This window comes from Stegodyphus dumicola, chromosome 1 (assembly GCF_044657685.1).
Source record: "Stegodyphus dumicola isolate Sdum_Otavi_A_Nest chromosome 1, ASM4465768v1".
NCBI classification, from domain to species: domain Eukaryota; kingdom Metazoa; phylum Arthropoda; class Arachnida; order Araneae; family Eresidae; genus Stegodyphus; species Stegodyphus dumicola.
In genome coordinates, this window is record NC_140768.1 from 273173335 (window position 1) to 273196626 (window position 23292).

A 23292-nucleotide genomic window follows, 5' to 3' on the forward strand; every position below is an offset into this window, starting at 1 on the left:
CATTAACTATTGGTAACTATAAAAATATTTGTAAAAAAACAATAGTTTTAATATGTTTTTAAATTAATTTAATATTTTATTAAAAAAAATGTGACTTTCTTTCACAGTTATATTTTTTATCTGAGTGAATACTTTGCAATAGATTCGGATCTTTTATTAAAATGTCGTGAAATTTCTCACATGAATTGGTCAAATTATATTTTAGGCTTAATACAGGTTTTAAAGTTTTAATGTACTACTGCGTTTTTTTTTTCAATTGTCCATATTTTATAAATACTAGAAAAAACATGTTCTGTTGCTGCATTTATTCCTAGAGAGCGTGTGTTCTACAATTTTCAAAATATTTTCATAAGGAATATTATTCTGTTTAAAATGAAGGAATAACTCCGTCCATTTTTTTTGTGTTTCCAAATTTGCAGACAAACAACATTTAATTTTTTTCTTTCAGTAACGTATCTTTTTACCAATCATACCTTATCAAAAAGAACATTTTCACAAATATTATATATATACAAATATTTACAAATATATTTATCATTAACTATTGGTAACTATAAAAATATTTGTAAAAAAACAATAGTTTTAATATGTTTTTAAATTAATTTAATATTTTATTAAAAAATGTGACTTTCTTTCACAGTTATATTTTTTATCTGAGTGAATACTTTGCAATAGATTCGGATCTTTTATTAAAATGTCGTGAAATTTCTCACATGAATTGGTCAAATTATATTTTAGGCTTAATACAGGTTTTAAAGTTTTAATGTTCTACTGCGTTTTTTTTTTCAATTGTCCATATTTTATAAATACTAGAAAAAACATGTTTTGTTGCTGCATTTATTCCTAGAGAGCGTGTGTTCTACAATTTTCAAAATATTTTCATAAGGAATATTATTCTGTTTAAAATGAAGGAATAACTCCGTCTATTTTTTTGTGTTTCCAAATTTGCAGACAACCAACATTTAATTTTTTTCTTTCAGTAACGTATCTTTTTACCAATCATACCTTATCAAAAAGATCATTTTCACAAATATTATTTTTCAGAAAATGGTTACTAATATATTAAAAAGATTTTTCCACATATTCCCATAAAATCTCCTTTTTTAATGTCACCCAATGAAAGTTTTTAATATCCTGGAACTGAATTGTCTGTTCTTCAAGATATTCCAAGCAGTTATTATAAAAACTCCTGACTTCTTTCAGAAAATCAGGTCGTTGATGGCACCTTGTTCTTCCAACCTAGTGATGTCCTTTCGAATAACTAAAGGAACATAATCGTTACCAATTCTTTCTCTCATTTTTGTTTTTAAATTATTGATTTCATTTGACACTTTCGTAATTAAAATTTTGTTCCCTTCAATAATTTTCACAGCATTGTGAAAAGATAAAAAGTATGATTTTAATGGTTTGTATACTTTAAAAATATTTTCTACAGCTGGTAAAAGAGCTAGCCATCGTGTTTTGCTGTAACCAATAATTCTTTTATATTTGATTTCTGCGCTTTCATAGAAATCCTTCAACATGTACAATATATATATAAAAATACGAATAAATTTTTGAAATAATATTTTCAACATCCACTGGAAGTAAGTCAGATGCTGTTTGAATAGTAATGTGTAGAATGTGCGCTGCACAACCTACTCAAATAATTTTTTGGTTCAAATGTTCGTTAAGTTTCGTCAAAATGTTATTGATGCCTCTTCTAGCTTTTCCATCAAAATTTGCTTTTAGTGTCAACAATAAAATTATTGCCTCACAATAGGCAATAATTTTATGGTTCAAATTATTCTTTTTTAAAATAGGCCCCACCAGCAGCCAAGCGGTAAAGTCGCTGAACACTTGTAGTTCTGTCCGAGGTTTGAATCCCGCGAACAGGCTGGCTGCATGGGCATTTTCATGGTTTTCGCCACGTGTAACGCATATACGAGCAAGTTTCCCTTAGAAAGTCCTCCACGAAGGCATCTCTCCCCTTAGGCAGATAGCCCTAATGTGCTTTGCCATAATTAAATAAGCCAAACCTTATTTAACCTTAAATTATTTATGAAGCTTCACCCGGCAGCTGCCCAGACAGTATGGTGGTTAGGGGAACCTGACTGTGATACCGAAAGGCCTGGGTTCGAATCCCGGAGAAGGCATGGTTGTAACTGTCTGTCCCTTCATAGGGGGCAATGGTGGCCCACCTATTAGATGTCTCCATAATAAATGGATCACCACATCTGGCCTTAGTATAGATTAATGGACTCTGTTATGAAACTGTAACTGTTCACAGTCTGCCATTGAAAAAAAAAAAGTTTCACGCGGCAATGAAACAAAATCTAATATTCTAATTTTAATTCCTGTTTCTGGATCAAAAAATCAAACAATTGTGGGAAATAATTTTAAATCTTTGTGGTTGGAAGCATCATAATATATGGACATAAATGTGCATTTACATCTAATTCTTTCTGCAATTGTCAAAATGAATACGGTGAAAGAACATTACAAATAATTGCTTCATTTTTTGTCCTTGCATGTGCAAATTTTTTGTCGTACAATGTTTTGATCATTTGTGACGTACAATCAATTGATCTGAAACTTTGATTGTAGTTTATGGTGTGGAAAGCAAATAGCCCTTTAGCTAATGCTAGCTGTTCCTCCATTAACAATACCTTGACGAGATGTAACAACAATGATCGAACACCACTGAGTAAATCTAATTCCTTACATCATCTAATTTAGTTTATTCTGCATGCATTTTATGTGGTTTTTATTTCTTTATATTCACTATAATAATTAATAAATAATAGGTAATATATTTTTACAGTACATTTAAAATAAGAAGTACAGATGTTTTCTAAAAAGCGGGACATTTTTAAAAATCGGTGGGACGCAGGACAGTCCTCCAAAAAGTGGGACTGTCCCGCCAAAATCGGGACGTGTGGTCAATTTAACCAAATAGCCACTGCTGCTTACAATTTTGGACACTACACAGCCATTCTTTATGCATTTCCAAGTAAAGCACTACATCCTGCCCATTAATACACACTTTTTTAAGGTAAGATTCAGCAAGTTTGATAATAATTCACTACATGCTTTTTTATAAAGTCCCAAATTTTTATCTTTTTTTTTTTTTTTTTTTTAATTACAAGTAACACTTAAGTTCTACCCTTGTTTACAAAAAGAAAAAGTGGCTTATAAAGAACTGATCTCAGTTACATGAAATAAAAGCACAGTTGTAACTTGTATGCTGTGATGTGCTCATTCATAATTGGTGCTAAATAGCACCGCTCGGCTGGTCAATGGGATAATGTGTGACTATCTAAAACACAAATCTATTTTTACCTTGTTTTCCCCATATACATAGCAATCTGTTTTAGCTTCAGAAGCACTGAGGAATTGCAGAAACTTGGCATTGTTCACACTATCATTTTCTCCATGTACACTGCGGTCTGGTTTTGCTTCAAAAGGAGAGAATTGCATAGATTTGACATAGTGCATGTTTTTGTTTTTCCCATGTACACAGTTTATGAAGTATAAATTCATGGAATTATCACATTCCCTAACTGTTGTATTGCATGATTAACTTAAATACCATACTTCTGAAAATACGCAATGCTTTTTCATCAACTAGAAAACTCTTATATATGTAGTATCGTTACAATTCCTTATAAAGAGAGAAACACACACACACACACTCAATGCAATAAAAACAAACAGTACTATCTGTAAAATTTGAAGGGTGGGTTGATCTTTACATTACGGTAACTTGGCGATTTTTTGGCGAAAATTTGGCGACCAACTCCCCTACAGCAACCCTCTATTTTTTTTCCCCGCCGCCATTTTGTCTTCACAAAGTAAAGACATGTTTCTTTTCTTCTTATCTACTGAACACTTCTTCCAACAATCTACTAGCCGAATTACACTTATGCTAGAAATTTTATCAAACAAAACTGCTTAATCATGACAAATATTCACTGCAAAATTCGGAAAAAGTGCACAATACCATACACCTTATGCGTTTTTCAAAATAACACATACACATAAACCATGTACACGCCGACTTATTTTTACTTAAAAAAAATCCCAGAATTGCACAAAAATGGCATTGCGCACACTCTTCACTATATCCATGTACACTGCTTTTTTCTCATAAATTAGAAAAATTTCACGAAAATACATGACAATTTTCTCAATCTTTAAACCCGGTAAAAAGAACATATATGAAATTACCTGATCGCGAAAAAGTATTTACCCTTTCCAAATATGAACATTTCCACATATAAAATAAATAAAATATCCAAAAACTTTTACCTCTAAATCATCTATTACATTATACACGTCACCAACGAATTCATACATGAAGCATTACAAATATTTAGTATCAAATATTTAAATTATTTCCATGCACGTTTACTTCAACTTAAACATATACCAAATTCCTACAAGCATAAAATTCACAAAATAACTATCATTTCATTAAAATATCACTGAACCATGTACACGTCGACTTATTTTTACTTAAAAAAACATCCCAGAATTGCACAAAAATGGCATTGCGCACACTCTTCACTATATCCATGTACACTGCTTTTATCTCATAAATAAAAAAAATTTCACGAAAATACATGACAATTTTCTCAATCTTTAAACCCGGTAAAAAGAACATATATGAAATTACCTGATCACGAAAAAGTATTTACCCTTTACAAATATGAACATTTCCACATATAAAATAAATAAAATATCCAAAAACTTTTACCTCTAAATCATCTATTACATTATACACGTCACCAACGAATTCATACATGAAGCATTACAAATATTTATTATCAAATATTTAAATTATTTCCATGCACATTTATTTCAACTTAAACATACACCAAATTCCTACAAGTATAAAATTCACAAAATAACTATCATTTCATTAAAATATAATTAAATTCAAAAACACCACTTAAAATATACATGAGCACATACATTCAATTAATAAAAATTACCTTACAATCCTAATTACTTTAAACTAAATCACTGCTAATAACAATTTTCCCAATAATACCAAATTCCTTTCCACCTTACATTTCCAACAATGCATAAAAATAATTAAAAATACTAACTTACCTAATCTCCTTCAGAATCTTCATTACGTGGCGGATACACTTTTCTTCATTCTCTTTCAGAATCATTAAAATCATACTTATCTTTCAAAGCAAGATACCAGGTAAAATAAATAACATAATAAAACATGTTTATTTCTCTCTCACACAACCTTAAAAAACATTTCTTACTATCCTTTTCAATACCACTAAATACCCATTTCAAATTCACTTACTTACGGCCATGGGATCCAAAAACTCACAAACACTATTTCACACAACACAGAATAAAGCCAAATACAAAATTTCCAGATTTTTTCCCGATTTCCCCCCTTTTCCGATTAAAGAACCGTAATTCGTCCATTAATATCACATGACATATCCCATGATCTCTCATTTCCCCCACACAAAATAATGCGTAATCGGAACTCAGTACTGCTCACATTATTACCAAAGTCCCAGGTTTTACCTTTATCCCCTCCAAAATGTCGCCAAACTACCAGTTACCGTAATGTAAAGATCAACCGAAGGGTGAAATTAACACTCTACTGCATGCACATGCATGCCAGGATTGCTGCATAAATACAACTTGCCCATTTTGGCTACATAATACATTCCTTGGTGAATTTCCTTTTTGGGGTTGGGCAAATAATCAGAAAGCGTGCTTATGGGTTATGCTGTCTTATGTTTGAAATGAAATTATAATTGTTATAAAATATTCACATTATGTTAATGAGAATTTTTATTTTGTTGAATAAAGTGTAAAAGAGGTATAGACCTAAAGATGTTCAAATATAAGCATGAGTTAATGTGATTATTATTTGGATCCCAGAAAATACAAAATGATCTTTTATGTTTAGCAATATGGGCATTACAAATTATAAATAATAATTAAAGAGGGGGATGCTTTGAGCTTTATTCTAACAATAATTAGGTAGATGTATTTGAAGGTTTACTGTAGGTGCTAATGATACTTTGTATTATCCAATTTGACACTGTTACTCGTATGTGCAAAATGTTTTTCTATTTGGCATTTCATTAAATAAATCATTCAAACTTTGGTAATCATGCAGTATGTGATTTTAGTTTGTTATTTAGGTTTTGGATGACAGCACTAAGACTAGTTGTTGTTTTATTAATTTCTTTTTCCTGCTATTTTACTGCCCATTTGAATTTAGAAACAGCAATTTAGTGGTGCCATCTAAGAAATAACTAACTAAAAACGGTAGATCGTATACTACATTATTACCTAAATTTCATTACAGGCTGTCATTTATCATCTACATATCTACTAAAAATTCTTTAACCCTTTGACTACTAACGGGACATATATGTCCCACTAGAAGTTTAAAAATTACGGCTGGGTTATTAAGTACTTAGAATCTCCTGAATGTTGGGGGATCATCTTCCAATAGTTGGAAAATCAAGATGCTGCTGTGCTCGTTGTACACAAATGAACATGAAGAAGAGAACACATATGAGTTCTCCAATGTGTTATGCAAAGAATGCTTTATCCTGTACCATACAGTGTAAATCTATTTCATATAATAAAAGTTTTCCAGAATAATAGGTACGCTTATAACAAGTCGATCACTACATGCGGGACATATGTATCCCACCATTAACAATGACTGGCACATATGTGTCCCAGCCTTTGGCTTGCAAACCATTTGTCAAAAAAATCTCAAATGCTAAATTTACCTTATTTATGATATACAGTCAAAAGTCGTTAATTTGGACACCCATAATGCGGAATGATCTATAATCCGGACCTCAAAGCTACAAACTTTCTACGCATGCATGTAAGACCTTTAGGGTTGCGCATATGCATAATACGTTTATGCATGTGCATTTAATGTATAACGAACGGTATAAGCTAAAATTATCTAATTATCTATTTCTGTTAATGTTGCAAATTGCGTTGTTCCTTAATCTTCGAATTGGATCCGGCTCATTATTTTTTGCAGACTGTTAGAGCAATTTTATAAAAGTAAGCTTAAACTTTCGATTATGTCAAATAGAATTTCTGATGCTGGAGCTCCCAAAGGATCTACAAAGCGAAAGTATGTTTCGATGTTCATCAAACAAAAAGTGGAATTCCTGCAAAAAATGGATAAAGGCATATCCTTTGTTTCTCTAACCATTCCGAAATCTGTTTATCAATTTCACGCTGCTCTGCGGCGGGAGGGGAGGAAACGCCACGGTGCGCAATGAATTAGAAGTTGATCTGTCAGCACTATCCTTATCTTCAAGGCAGATGTTTTTATTTTATTTGACTTATAATTCCTTACTAAATGTAGTATTTCATCTCGATGTACTCCGTCTTTGATATGATTTAAATCAAATTCCTCGCAAAAAAATTTTGATTGACAAATTAGTCGGTATTCTCGACACAGCAATTATAGGACTTGAACAGCGGAACTTTGTAACTGAACAAGAAATTATGTCCGTTTACAGAATTAAAGAAAAAGTATTATCACATAAAACAAAGCAACTTAAACAACTTGCATTGAAAGAAATGGTTAATAAAGTAAACAAATAAATATTAAGATTTTTTTTTTTGTAAATTTTGGTAGCCTTTAGATCATAATTGTTCTTTAATTCATAAATTACAGTTTCATATTTTTAATTTTATAATTTCTGCATGCCATCTTACCAGATTTAAACTGATGATTTATAATCCGGAATCGCCGAAGTCCCGACGGGTCCGGATTAACGACTTTTGACTATATTTTGTTCACATGATAGAAAACAGGGAAATTTTTAAAAAAAAAAATTCATAGTCAAAGGGTTAATTAATTCATATATGTAAGAACTTTCCAAAGTGCACAATATACATAATAATACCTTATATAAAAATAATAAAAACTTTTCTTTCTTACCTTGCATCTTTTAACTGATGAGATAATAAATCTAGTGGTCGACAATATTTATGACGGCATACTAAGATAAGTGCCAGAAGTGATCCAATAAATACTACTGTCAGAACACCAATTGCAACTAAAACAACTGTTTCCATCATCATTACGTATTAAGCAAATAAACAAATTAAAAAGTGAGTATCATTTATTTTTCTTTGACGATGGAAGACTGATTGTGACCTGCAAATTAAATTACAAAATGATATAAAAAATGATATTTTAAGTATAAATTTACAATTTATTTTAGCACTATACGTCCAAATATACAACTAAATACAGTACAAAATCTTTTATCCATAATCCAGACCTCAAAGCTACAAACTTTCTGTGCATGCACATAATACGTTTACGCATGCGCATTTAATGTATAACGGACAGTATAAGTTAGTCTATTTCTGTTAATGTTGCAGATTGCATTGTTCCTTAATCTTCTAATCGGATCTGGCTTATTATTTTTTGCAGACTGTTAGAGCAATTTTATAAAAAGTAAGCTTGAACTTTCAATTATGTCAAAAAGAGTTTCAGATTCTGGAGCTGCCAAAGAATCTACAAAGCAAAAGCATGTTTTGATGTCCATCAAACAGAAAGTGAAATTGCTGCAAAAAATGGATAAAGGCATATCCTTTGTTTCTCTAAACATTCCGAAATCTGTTTATTAATTTCATGCTGCTCTGAGGGGGGGGAAACGTCGCGGCACGCAATGAACTAGCAATTGATCTGTCGGCACTATCCTCATCTTCAGGGCAGATGTTTTTATTTTATTCGGCTTATAATTCCTTACTAAATGTAGTATTTCATCTCGATGTACTCTGTTTTTGATATGATTTAAATTAAATTCCTCGTCATTATAAATATCACAAATACACATCAAATAGTTTTCTGGTTGGAATTTTCTAATTTCGACTATGCGTAATGTATGCTTTACGCATGCACGCATTGAAAGAAATGTTTAATAAAGTAAACACATAATTATTAAGCTTCTTTTTTTTGTAAATTTTGATAACCTTTAGACCATAATTGCTCTTTATTTCATAAATTATGGTTTCATATTTTTAATTTTATAATTTCTGCATGCCATCTTACCAGATTTAAATTGATGATCTATAATCCGGAATCGCCGAAGTCTTGATGAGTCCGTATGAAAGACTTTGTACTGTAACAGATTTCACGTAACTTTTTAGAAACATGTAGAGCGAGTCCTCATGTAAGTGCACTAGTTAAAAAAACAGTAACTTAATTCCTGATTAAAAATCGCACATGAATATTATGAGCAATGAAATTAAGCTTTTCTAAAAAAAGATACCTAATAAAACTTGCATAACAAGAGAGGAAAAATGTTTTTGAGAATTCCAGAGCTTTTCAAAAACAGAATGTTATTTCATCAAGGCTACATATCTAGTGTAATTCATTAACTGACCTGTGCCAGATCTATGATATTAATGAAAGAGCTACTTGCCCAGACCAATTAAAAAACTTGGTTCGTGCAATCAATTTTTAATTAGTTGATAGTGAAAGTTTTTGCACTACGTCGAAATGCACCTGATAGAGAAAACCCTGCCACTGAAAGCTATGCTGTTGTTTGATAAAGTCCTTGGTCACTCTAAAGATCTGAAGAAGTAGCTGCAATTTAATTACATAATTTCTTAAGATTCAGAAAAATCTCTCTCGTTCAGCTGACAGACAAATAGATGATTGCCAACTTCAACACATTGTACACAATAGCATTTTACAGAAGGCACTTTAAAACATACCAAGTTTCATATGACATAAAAATTAGAAAATTCCAAAAGGACAAATTTGACACAATAAAAACTACCATATTGAGAAACAAGAAAAAGTACCTGAACCAAAGAATCTTTAATTCAACCTGAAGTGGTCTGTGTTTTGCTTATGCTAAGATCGAACAACTGGATAACAATAATGTAGTGGAGGAAATCATTTTCAGTATGCTGATGTACATGCTCAAAGAAATTACTCAAAAGATCTTCCACCAACTGTAATGTAAGCTTCACACCTGCAGGACAGGGATGGACAAACATTTGCGAAGACTCCAAGCAATTTTCGAATATGGTGATCTTGGAGACTAGATCCATATTGGTTTCAAAGAGGCACTTGTAGATTAGGCTTTTCATATGGCACCACAGGAAAAAAGGTTTTAGGAGAAGATGTTGAAAAGCTATTAAAAAAGCACCAAAATGAGCTTACAACCGAGATGTTAATAACTCTCATGGAAAAAAGAATGAAGAAAATGCTATGGAACTAATACTCACAACAAATAAAAAATCTTTCAGAGACATAAGATGTCCAAAATTAAGTCAATTAATGACATTCTAATCAAAGTAAAATGAACAATGACAAATATGTTAAATGACAATGATATACACTATTTCTGAAAAATTCAAAGAAACAAACCAGTTTAGACAAACTTCTTGAAATTTAGGCTTTACAAAAAACAAATACAGATGAATCTTCCATCTTCAATGGAAGACTGAAAACATTTAGAGACTGCACACAAGCATAGTGTATGCAATCTTCTTTTATAATATATAAATAAATATTCTTAGCATTTCCAATAGTGGTAGTCGTCTTTTTAAATGTTTTGAGAAACTCTTTATGATGCTTCGAGATTCTGAAATGCGGCTGGAAAAATATTAACATTATTCTCAGGGTAATAGCCTTATTTGATTAGTCTGAAGCAAGGCTTTCTTTTAAAGGCCTCTAAGGTAGGGGTCTCAACCGTTGGTACGCGTGCCACTGGTGGTATGAAAGAAGCAAAGTATTTTTAAATATTAAATTCAAAAATTAAAACCCCACCATCCTGATTGATTTTTTTTTTTTTTTTCCTAACAATCGTAAATTTTTGTGATCTAAGCTTTGTTTAAGAGTGGTGGTGGTCGTAGTACTTTATAGTAGCGGTACTACAGGTTTTCAATTTTTGTTTAGATGGTACGCGCAAGTCAAAAGGTTGAGAACCGTTGCTCTAAGGTTTTTATCAAAGAAAAACGGAATAATGAGAAACCGTAAGCTGATTTTGTGACCTTTGAGAGCTTATAAACCCCAAAATCAGTGTACAGTTTTTCATAATTTCGACTTTCTGTTATAATACTTATCAGCATTGCTGCTCGGATCCGCCTTTCCTTTATAATACTTATGAGGATTGCTGCTCGGGTCTTCTTACCCCTCGGCGGAATCAAGCTCTGTTCAATCTAAGCTACTAGAAAAAAATTACTAACATTGCAATCACCATCTTGGAACTGATTCTGTTCAATATGCGCCACGCTACTTGATAACGAAAACATAACAAAAATAATTCCAGGTTCTTTACGAACTTAAAGAGTAATGCAAACAAACAGAAAATTTAATATCATGCACAACTCGCAACGTATATAAGTTCAGTTGTTAACTTCGTATAATAATATCCAATGGTTATATCAGTTACTCATAGATCATAATAATAAAGAGAATAATACAAATCTCACTCCTACATCATTTCATAACACTGGGGACTCCTACCGTAAACACTTTTGTTTTGCTGCCAAAAATGTATACTTTAAAACAAATTTTCTGCAAATACTTTATTCACGGAAACAATTTATACAAGGTAAAATTAAGGTTTAAAATTAACATTTAAAAATAAAGCTTCTATTAAACATTTAAAAATAAAGTTCTAAATTATGTCAAGAATACAGGGATGTCATGAAAACCTTCCCTATTTTATGGATCCCTAGCAAAACTCAACTTTGGCCGTGGCTTAAGAATCTCGAAAATGTGCTTTTTTAATAAAGTTTGAAGGTACCAAAAAGTTGTTAAAAATTCATTATATGTCACAAAGACTCTGTAAATTCCATTAACCTACATTTTTAGTTCTCCTTAAGCAATTTACTCAAGTCAGCATCTATTTACAGAAACATACAATTTATACAAAATAAAATAAGTACAGGTGTTAAGATTCCGAGTATTCAGTTCACTTAAGTAAGGCTCCTGTATTATTTAGAGGAGCCTTAAGTTCACTGTAAGACACATTAGGTATCTCTTTTTTCACACCTAAATGTTGTCCACAATTCTTTTTATGACTTAGATCCTTTGTCTTTTGTAAACTTTGAAGCAATTTTTTTTTAGGAATATACATCTTCTCTTTTTTCCCCACCTAAATTCTTTATATGACTTCAGATCTTTTGTTCTGTAAACTCTGAGATTTTTTTAAAACATGTTTTTATCTTTTTTCTAATTTCCTATCTTGCGGCCACGGAGTATAATTATACTCAGTGCTTGTTGCAAAAAGACTTCGTAGGTCTTCTTCATCTGTGTATCAGTCAGTCTGTCCAACCTAAGCAGCAATGGCAGCCGTAGCGGTCGCTCAACCTCAAGCGCAGCAAGAAAATCCTAGAGAGAAGGCTCTCCAGGATTATAGAAAGAAACTTTTAGAACATAAAGAAATTGAAGGGCGTCTGAAAGAAAGTAAGAGTAACTTTCATAAATTGCCAGCCATAGCATACTTTTAAAATCTTGTTTTAAAAACTGCTGAATCATTTTTGAAATTCTATTCAAAATCAGCAACTTTCTGCACTATTCGTATAAAAAAAAATATTTTTAATGCTATTTTCTTGATTATACCTGTATAATATGTAACAAAACTTATCGTTAAAAACATAATTTTTTTACTACATACCATCAGAACTAAATTAAGCTGCTGATTTAAACATTGCTTCTGTTGTAAAATCCATAGTATCTGATCCATTTGAAAGCGTTGTGATTATTTTGTCTTAGCATACAACTGTTCTTGATAATGGTATGATATGTACTAAAAAAAGCATCGAATTCTACATCCTCATAATATGCTGTATGCTGTAACTACGCACTAGAATCAGATTATTCGTGACAACTTATGGAATTTTGCTGAAAACCACAAATTGATTTTTAATTTTACTAAATCTGCAGTTGGGTTCTTTGCTACCAAGAGAAAATTATATACATGTCAACCTAACATTTTACTGAACCATCAGCCCACCTTAGATAAATACACAAAATATTTGGGTAAAAGTTTACAATTGGGTACCCCTTGTTTATTGGCGATTCTTTTTTGACGCCAAGATCGGCGCCAGGAAGTCACAATTTCAAGATGACCGCTACACAAAATCAAAATAAGAAGTCAAAGAATTGCATAAGATCTGTGTCCATGTACACATCGATCTGTTTTTACTTAAAAAAACATCCTAGAATTGCACAAACTAGGCATTGCGCACTGCCTTAAATATGTCCATGTACACATCAATCTATTTTCATTTAAATAAAATCGTGAAGCTAAAACAAAATTAAAACTCGTGGTAATCAGAAGTGAGGTTTCATCGCCAAAAGAAAAAAAAAGTATCGCCAATCAAAGGGGCACCCAATTCTACACTAAAGCCAATATTTGGGTTTTACATATTTGGCGTAAATTTATACATTCTCATATTCTACTTCTGATTTAAAAAATTGGTACAGCGTGAGTATAGGACCCCATTGGCGATTTTTGGCTTGGCACACCTTTTGGATGTTTGTTTTTCTGTTAACCCAGTAAATTCTAGAATACTCCACGTCGTCAACCCTGTCGCATTCCTGCGTGTTTTAAACTGGAAAGTGTCATTTTCTTCAAAGGAGCAAAATATTAATGTATTCAACAAATTTCTAGAAATTGTAAGGGACATAAATTGGGCAGAATATAGGATTTCTTTGTAAATTTACCATAATTTTGTAAAATTTATTAAATTTCCAGCATTTCTTTTATTTTTAATTTAAACATGTATTTTGGACTCCTGTTTTCAGTTTTATAACTTAAAACTTGCATTTTTAATATTGCTGCTTAAAATATCCCTCCATATACTTGTGCATTTTCAAACTTAACTTTACTTTTAATTTAAACATGCATTAACTCCTATTTTCATATTTTTAATTTAAACATGTATTCTGAGCTCGTATTTTCAATTTTACAGCCTGTAATTTGTATTTTCAGTATGACTGCTAAAAATATACGTCCAATTATTTATTTATTTTCAGTTTCACTGTTTAAATATACATTCTAAATTTGTATTTAAAATTTTTCTTGTTAAAATGTGCATTCTAACATATATTTTCAATTTTAACTGCTTTTACAAGGCTTATATTTTCAATATTACCACTTAAAATATGCCCCTACTTAATTATGTACCTTCAGATTTGCTGTTTAAACATATATTCTAAAATTTTTTTCTCGTTAAAATGTGCTTTCTAACTTGTGTTTTCAATTTTAACGGCTTTTCCATGGCTTGGCGACATTTCTGGTCGCAAAGCCAAAGAAATCGCCAATGGGGTCCTATACTCAAGTTGTTCCAAAAAATTTGGTAAAATCCTAGTATATGGTGAAGCCTTGGCGCGATTTAAAAAATTATTGGCAAAACTGTTTATTTCTCATCCTATATGTCATATTTACTGCTCATCATAAAGTAGTGAAAAGGAGCCAAATTCCGTGGGCACCAGATACTAGGATTAAACCAAAAATTTTAATAAATTGTCCGATCTACATTTTGGGTTTGGACCATGGTTAACGTTTGCACTTCTTTGATATGCTCTTAATTCTTCTTTTAAACAAGACTAACAAAAGGATAAAGAAGTGCAGCATTTTTATTGATAGAGATGTTAGCTGTTTCCAAAGCTTGAATTTATTGTTCCAAATTTCCGTATATGTGCATAAGTTATAAGAATAGTGAGTGGAATTATTATTGCCCAGGATCAAGTTCTACACATAAATTTCCACCTGCAAGTCATTTTGACCTAAATGTGGTTTCATATATTCTATGGCCTTGGAATAATTAGCAGTTATAGGAGGAATACTTTCTATAACCCTCCTTGTATGTGAATCATCAACAATGCTTGCAACAAATATTGAAATTTATTACAATCAGAAATTGTATCTTGCTAGAGTTTTTAACACTGATGCCAAAAAGGAACCATACTTTCTCTGTCAAATTTTCTTAACTCAAGCTGTAGCAATGTTAACCATTTAAATGTAAATTTGCTTATATTCTAATTAGCAGTTTCATTAAAAACCAAATTTGTAGTACTGGCGTACTGAAAATTCTTAAGAATATCTTTCACTGTATTTTTTATTCTTATAACCTTATCTCTCTCATCTGCCATAGCATCAAACTTTGCTTCAGCTTCCTTTTCTGTCAGTATACTGAGAAAACGTATGCGAATATTTTCCAAACATTGAGCTTTTGAAACAAAAACACTGAGCTCTTACTCTTTTCTGTATAATTTCTTCTAAAATGTTGAAGTGTTCCATGAGCACAGCTCTGTGAATCTTCTTTTCAAATTTAATAGCTTCTTTACCCTCCATTTCTGTACTGTAGAACAATGTGTTTTATGTTCTGCCGATGAAATACTCACCCATCAAAATAAAATGTATTGGAACCAGCGTATCATGGTCTCTAGAGACTAATAAACATAATTCTAAAGTATCAATATCTGAAAATATAGTTTGAGTTTTAAATAAAACCTCTCCATTAAACAGCAAACATTCTTTTAAGCCTCCTAAATAAACACATACATTTTAGCTCATTAGCATTCTGAAAGTTATTTTGTTGTCAACTCCAAGAAACAGAACTAATAATAATTATTAATGTCCGAAAAACATATACAGTCAAAAGTCATTAATTCGGACTCGTCGGGACTTCGGCGATTCCGGATTATCGATTTTTCTGGATTATAGATCATCAGTTTAAATCTGGTAAAATGGCATGAAGAAATTATAAAATTAAAAATATGAAACCATAATTTACGAAATAAAGAACAATTATGATCTAAAGTGTATCAAAATTTACAAAAAAAAAAAAAAAAAAGCTTAACATTTATTTATTTACTTTATTAAACATTTCTTTCAATGTAAGTTGTTTAAGTTGCTTCGTTTTTTATGTGATAATACATTCTCTTTAATTCTATAAACATACATAATTTCTTGTTCAGTTACAAAGTTCCGCTGTTCAAGTCCTATAATTGCTGTGTCGAGAATACCGGCTAATTTGTCAATCGAAATTTTTTCGTTTTCAATAACCTCTGTCACTTTCTTCGCTATCGGAAGCGAATTATAATGACAAAGCATTAGATTTAAATCATATCAAAGACGGAGTATATCAAAATGAAATACTACATTTAGTAAGCAATTATAAGCCAAATAAAATAAAAACATCTGCCCTGAAGATAAGGATAGTGCTGACAGATCAACTTCCAATTCATTGCGCACCCGCGTTAAAGATAAACAAAGTTTAGATAAACAAACGTTAAAGTTTAGATAAACAAATGTTAAAGTTTAGATAAACAAAGGATATGCCTTTATCCATTTTTTGCAGCAATTCCACTTTTTGTTTAATGGATTCCGAAACATACTTTCGCTTTGTAAATCCGTTACATATTAGTAAATATAAATCGGAAATTCTATTTGACATAATCGAAAGTTCAAGCTTACTTTTATAAAATTGCTCTAACAGTCTGCAAAAAATAATAAGCCGGATCCAATTCGAAGATTAAGGAACAACGCAATCTGCAACATTAACTGAAATAGATAATTAAAGCTTAGCTTATACCATCCGTTATATGCCTTTATCCATTTTTTGCAGCAATTCCACTTTTTGTTTAATGGATTCCGAAACATACTTTCGCTTTGTAAATCCGTTACATATTAGTAAATATAAATCAGAAATTCTATTTGACATAATCGAAAGTTCAAACTTACTTTTATAAAATTGCTTTAACAGTCTGCAAAAAATAATAAGCCAGATCCAATTCGAAGATTAAGGAACAACGCAATCTGCAACATTAACTGAAATAGATAATTAAAGCTTAGCTTATACCATCCATTATACATTAAATGCGTATTCGTAAACGTATTTTGCGCACGCGCACATGCAAATTCGCAGCCGTAAAGGTCTTACGTGCATGCGTCAACGCAACGCATGCACAGAAAGTTTGTAGCTTTGAGGTCCGGATTATAGATCATTCCGGATTATGGGTGTCCGAATTAACGACTTTTGACTGTAGTAAATAAAATAACATAAAAGTATGCATTAAACAAATGCAAGCTACACTTAATCGAAATCCAATAATCAAAACCTATGATATTTTCTCAAATAACATCAAAAGGATTTTTTAAATTACAGTATTTAGGTAAATTTCATTACAGACTTCCAGAAAGTTCCATTGTTCAAGTCCTGTAATTGCTGTGTCTAGAATAACGGCTAACTTGTCAATCGAAATTTTTTCGTTTTCAATAACCTCTCTGTCACTTTCTTCACTATCGGAAGCACGAGGGTAAACGCTTTACGCGCATGCGTAGCAGACGCGTGCATGCATAAGTTTGTGGCTTTGAGGTCCGGATTATAGATCATTCTGGATAATGGACGTCCGGATTACGGACTTTGTACTGTATTTCTTGCAAAGTCATTATTTCATTTAGTTTCAGGTTAGAAATGTATAATTTATTATTAAGATTAGCACTATGAATAAAATTGAAAGCATGTCATTTTTTTTTGGGGGGGGGGAGGTTCATAAAATTTTGCTTTTAAATTTTTTCAAAAAAAAAAAACATTGGTTAGAGTAGACTGAAGGGTACCCCTTGTATTATTGCGACTTGTTGTTTCATTTATTGCCAAGTTGTTTCCTTTATCGCCAAGTTGTTTCATTTATGGCAATCTGAGTAGTTAAATATTCTATATGTACATGGACAAAGTCAAAGGAGTGCACAATGCCAAGTTTGTGCAATTCTCTGATATTTTTTTTAAGTGAAAATAGATCGACGTGTATATCAATAAAGTCAAGGGAGTGTGCAATGCCTAGTTTATGAAATTCTGAGATTTTTCTTAAAGTGAAAAATAGATCAATGTGTACATGGACACCGAGTTTGTGCAATTCTTTGACTTGTTATTTTGTCTTTGTGTAGCGGCAATTTTGGGGCTAAAATTGCCACTACACAAAGCCAAAATTACGAGTCAAAGAATTGCACAAACTTTGTATCCATGTACTGCCAAAAATCACCAATTTTTGCCAAGGGGTACCTGTAAATATATTTTTACCAAAATATCTTTAAATGTAATGCTTAAGTCACTGCAAATGTGAAATTTAATTTTACGTATTTTTAATGCATCTTTGTATTTAAAACCTGATAATATGAAGGAAAAAGAAGTTGGATCCTAGCAGAGCCCACACCCTTGGCGTCCCCACTTATATGGCACGTATCGATGTGTACATGGACAAAGTCAAAGGAGTGTGCAGTGCCAAGTTTGTGCAATTCTGGGATTTTTTTTTAAGTGAAAATAGGTCGATGTGTATATGGATACTGAGTTTCTGCAATTCTTTGACGTGTTATTTTCAAGTTGCTAATTTTGAGAAACGCGCGAAGCAGTGGGTTATTCTGTACGTTCCCAGTTTGTCGCCAAGGATGTTGGCTCTCCTAAGATTTTACCGGAAAAAAATGTTTATCTAAATAGCAAAAATTACTGTGCTATTACTATTAATTAAAAATTACTCTGTGCTTTTATTTAATCTATTCTATTTAAAATAATTCTGATTCTGTTTAACTTACATTAAAATTTCTGATTCTGATTAATTTAAATTAAAAATAATTTATGTTAATGTAGTGTATTGAAGAAATATTTATTGTAACAGATGTTGAGAAAATGCTATTTGCCCCAGATCCAGTAATTAATGGAGCTTGATCATTGGTCAGGTCCATTGATTTCGTATTTAAATATGAAGTTAGGTATGGTAATTTGTGATTAGTGTTTTTGTGGCATGAGAGTATTTAAATTCTACTGAATTGAAAATTCTCTTTGAAGTATTCATTGGCATCTATTCCCTGGGATGCAGTTATTCAAACACTGAGTTGAAGTGTGGAAAGATAGTCCTCGAGCTGTGCATGATTTAAGTAATTCAGTCCTTAGTTGTGCTTTCTAATTTATTGGGTATTGCATGTTTAAATATATCATTATTTCTGAACTGTATTTGATGCTGTATTTTATGGACGTAAATTTTTAAAACATCTTAAGATTTTTTAATTTTTCAAGAAAATAAACATTTTAGATGTGTTAAAAACTCATCAATTGCTAATCCTTCTTGCAAAGTTAAAATTCAGTACATCCTATAAAATGTTTTTAAAATTTATTTTCAGTAATTACTGAATTTTTTTTATTTAATTTAATTTTTAGTGAGAGAACAGTTAAAAGAATTCAATAAATTGTATGAGAAATCTGAAAATGATCTGAAAGCTTTGCAGAGTGTTGGACAGGTATCCAGTCTGTTTTCTGAGATTATTATTTAAATTTTTTAACATAACTATAATAGTAACAGTTAAACATTGTGATATTAATTAGCTTTTATTGTTGTTATGTACTCAAATTTTTCATTTATGAATTAAATACATTTTTCATGTGTCTTATTTGCATAGATTGTTGGAGAAGTTTTAAAGCAGTTAACAGAAGAAAAATGTAAGTATGTAAAATAATTCATGCTGCATAAAATATTTATATGAAAATAATTTATCTGGCATTTTTTTTAAGAAGTTCGCCAAACTATTGATATTTATTTAAGTCCACAAACATTATCAATACATTAAAAGAATATATATTTTAGCAACTTAAAGTACAAATTTAAATTATTAAATAAGAATTCTATGATACATTAAGTAGTAAAACACCTTTTTGAGAAATTCTGTATTTTTTTTTTTTTTAATCCTTTATATGTATACATCGATCATCAGAATATTTCGATCTGTTCCCATTAAAAATGCTTTCTTATTATCCACCCCCAACCAAAAAATAATGAAAAAATATTCATGAAGCCAGTTTCAGCATTCTATGTAATGCTTAGGCATTCTACATATAACATGCCATTTTTTATCACATGCTTAGGCATATTGTGTAATAGCACCAGACATTCCGAGTAGCATATAAAATAATTTAAAAAAATGTTATTGAACCTTTAACAATAGTGTAAAAATAGTGAATAAAAAATCTGTGCATATGTATCTTCCCTACGTCATGAGAAAATGGTGATATGTAAAGCCACAAAATTTTTTAACATTCTTCAAACCAGATCTAAGCACCTTAGTGAAGTTAATGAACTTTTGATTAAAAGCTCAGCAATTTGAAAGCTTTGTATTGCTAGTTTGCAAAGCATAAAATATTTATGTTTCAAATTTAATTAGAAAATTTGATTAAAAGGAAGTATGTTAGCTAAGTGCAACGTATTTGTTTTTTGAATTTCGCATTGTAGAGAATTTGGCATGTAACAGTTCTCATCTCAAACATGTGCACCTCGAACCCTGAATTTTTTTTATTTATTACGTATTTTATGTGAATTTAGGAAATTTTTAATTAAAAATTCAGTGATATAAAAGTTGTGTATCCACTTGTCAAAGGATAAGATATTTATGCTTCAAGTTTAATCAGAAAATTAAGACACACAAAAGAGTTGTGTTGCCACTAGGCAAAATGTTAAGATATTCCTCTTTGAAATTTAAGAACTCAGCAGTTGAAATTGAAATGAAGTGTGTTATCATTACCCAGTATAAAATATTTTTTTTTCTTCCATGTACTTGTTTTTTTTAAACCATTTAATAAAGCATAAGCTATAAGCTATATAGATTTTCTTAATTTATTCTGTTATTAGTTAATACTAGTGGGCAAGGCCGCCAAATGAGTGAGCCAAAGCAGTATTTATAAGTTCTTTGTACACCTAAAAAAATGTTTGAAAAAATTCTAATATGAATGAAATCAGTTCTTTTTTTTCAAGCAACAAACAAGACATAAAAATTCAGTGATATAAAAGTTGTGTGTCTGCTTGTCTTCAAATTTAAATGGAAAATTCAGACACACAAAAGAGGGTGTTGCCATTAGGCAAAATGTTAAGATATTTCTCTTTGAAGTTTAAGAAAAGAACTCAGCAGTTAAAATGAAGTGTGTTACCATTAGCCATTATAAAATATTTTTTCCTTCCATGTACCTGCTTGTTACCATTTAGTAAAGCATAAGCTGTATAGTTTTTCTTTCAAATTTATTCTGTTATTAGTTAATACTAGCGGACAAGGCTGCCAAATGAGTGGGCTGCATCCAAAGCAACATTTATAAGTTCTTTGTACACCTAAAAAGAAAATATTTGAAAACATTCCAATATAAATGAAATCAGTTCATTCTTTTCAAGCAACAAGCAATTTGTAAATAATTTTTTTGTTACCAGGAAACAAAAAAGTTTGACACGTCAGATTAATATGTATATGTATGATGTCATGATTTAAATTTAATGTAATATAACAACTTTTTCTCAATATCAATAAAAGAATTAATGTGGCAATAACATATTGTGTCAGTTATCCTATCCTGAAATAAAAAAGCTGTCAATAGCAGCTATTTATTAAAAGTGCTGGCATTAACAAAATATTTCGACATACAATGACATCACATGCAATCGCATGGTTTCTTCAACATCAGAATATTTATCAGAATATCTGACATAATAACATATTTAATGTTTGCCAATATTATTTTTATTTCATATTTTGTAAAAGTTGCAACTTTTATTAACAAACTCTACAATTTGAAAGCAAGCAGCGGCAACACTTTTTGAAATTAAGCAGATTTTTATCTCCAGCGCTTGGGATTGTTGCCACTCAGAAAATAAGTGCAAAAATTATCATTTTCAGAGTTTTTAATTAATATCCCGGCTGATTAAAGTTGTACAAAGATGAGAATGGTTGGAATGGCTTGTCACAAACTTTTGAAATCCGGAGATACCTGTCTTGAAATTCAACTCCCTGCGGTTCTGGAGGAGATGATGCCCACAAACCAACAAACAGACAATATGCTCATGGATTTTAATAGTATAGGAAATAAGCTATTTAAAAGCAATAAACACTGATTCTTTCAGTTATTATAGATGACTAACTGGACCCATAAAATTATGTTAGCTGGACTCTAAAATGATTATATACCATATTTACTTGAATATTTTCCTCCTTTAGCTCAAGGTTCCCCAATTTTTAAAAAATATTCAAATAATTTTCCCCATCCTCACAACATTCAGAATTCAAGCTTTCTTCAACTTTAATTAATTCCTAAATTTTAATTAATTTTAATTTCCTAATCAAATTTCCATTTTAATTTCCGAAATAAAATGGATTCGTCCACATAGTGATTGTTTTTATCTTTTAATATGGATTTTGAGTGTATCGGTTCTGACTGACAGAACAGTAATTGTGAAGAGCTTCAAGAAAATGGTGATATCTAATGCTCTTGATGCTGCTGAAGTTGTTGCATGTGGGAAGACAGATTGAACGGTATTGAAAACGCTGCCAACAACAGTTTTAGCAGCACTACATGATTGATTTGAGATCTAGGGAGTAGCAGTGGAGCGACAATAAGAGTGGGATAATAGTCAAGACACAAGGAAGGCAGAATGAAGATATTTTATATTGTAATGATTATATTACTATGTGTTCTTATTACAAGGTAGGTTTCTTTTAAGTAAATAATGTGATAATTATCAGTACTTTGTTCTATGAGTACTTTTCATTTGTTGTGTTCTTTCTGTAATTATATCCTTCTGAAATTAAATTATTCACATTACTTTCCTCTCTTGATTTTCTTTTGATAAAATTAGTTAAAAAAAAAAAAAAAAAAAAAAAGGGGGTGTTACATATGTTAGTAAATGTGATATATTTTTCTTTTTTAGAATAACAACTTAGGTGGCTGACTGCATAAGTGGCTAGTTTAAATTATTAAAAACATTTTAATAGTGTCTATAAAAAGTAACAGAATTATTTTTATACAAATATTTAAACAGTAGGCTAAATATTTCCAAAGGAATTACTTATTTTTTAGCCTTATCCATATCCTAATTGTAATTATATTGTTGCATGTGTACAGGTTCATTATGGATTGAAGGCATACAGAACCGATGATAGCTTGATAAAATTTATTTTATCAAAGGAAACACTTTACAGTTCTGGAATTTTCCACAGAAATACTTATACATCTCTTCTCAGTATCACAAAGCATGATCAGTAGTTACACTTCAAATTACTAAGAATATTAAATACAATGCAAAGGACATCTAAAAGGCGAAACTCTCGCAGATATCTCAATACTTGGAATTCATCTCTGAACTGAAAAATTGATACTGTCTTCAGTTTTATATATCAAGACACCTTCTTACCTTCTTGAAATTACTGAAGGGCCGAATATAGTTACAGTTACATATAGGGATCAATTACAGTTATTCAGTCACAGTACCAACTG

At 30.9% G+C, this 23292-nt stretch overlaps 2 protein-coding genes across 5 annotated transcripts in view; one reads left to right on the top strand and one right to left on the bottom strand.

Annotated features, from left to right (window-relative positions):
- LOC118196584 (transmembrane protein 98-like) overlaps window positions 1–11620 on the bottom strand; it is a 55733-nt gene extending 44113 nt beyond the window's left edge. Inside the window, exons 1-3 of one of the 4 annotated variants that reach the window (XM_035368054.2) lie at window positions 11227–11470; window positions 9077–9206; window positions 7955–8173 (exon numbers count right to left, since the gene is read on the bottom strand). In XM_035368054.2, coding sequence (XP_035223945.1) covers window positions 7955–8097 — 143 coding nt within the window. In that variant the 5' untranslated portion in view covers window positions 8098–8173; window positions 9077–9206; window positions 11227–11470. The other 3 variants (XM_035368052.2, XM_035368051.2, XM_085806932.1) reach the window with 3 other exon arrangements.
- A 672-nt stretch (window positions 11621–12292) lies between these two features.
- Window positions 12293–23292, top strand: part of LOC118196586 (26S proteasome regulatory subunit 10B) — a 40761-nt gene continuing 29761 nt past the window's right edge. The window contains exons 1-3 of the mRNA XM_035368055.2: window positions 12293–12451; window positions 19207–19286; window positions 19446–19485. Of these exons, the coding sequence (XP_035223946.1) occupies window positions 12331–12451; window positions 19207–19286; window positions 19446–19485 (241 nt within the window). The 5' untranslated portion in view covers window positions 12293–12330. The remainder of the gene's footprint in view (window positions 12452–19206; window positions 19287–19445; window positions 19486–23292) is intronic.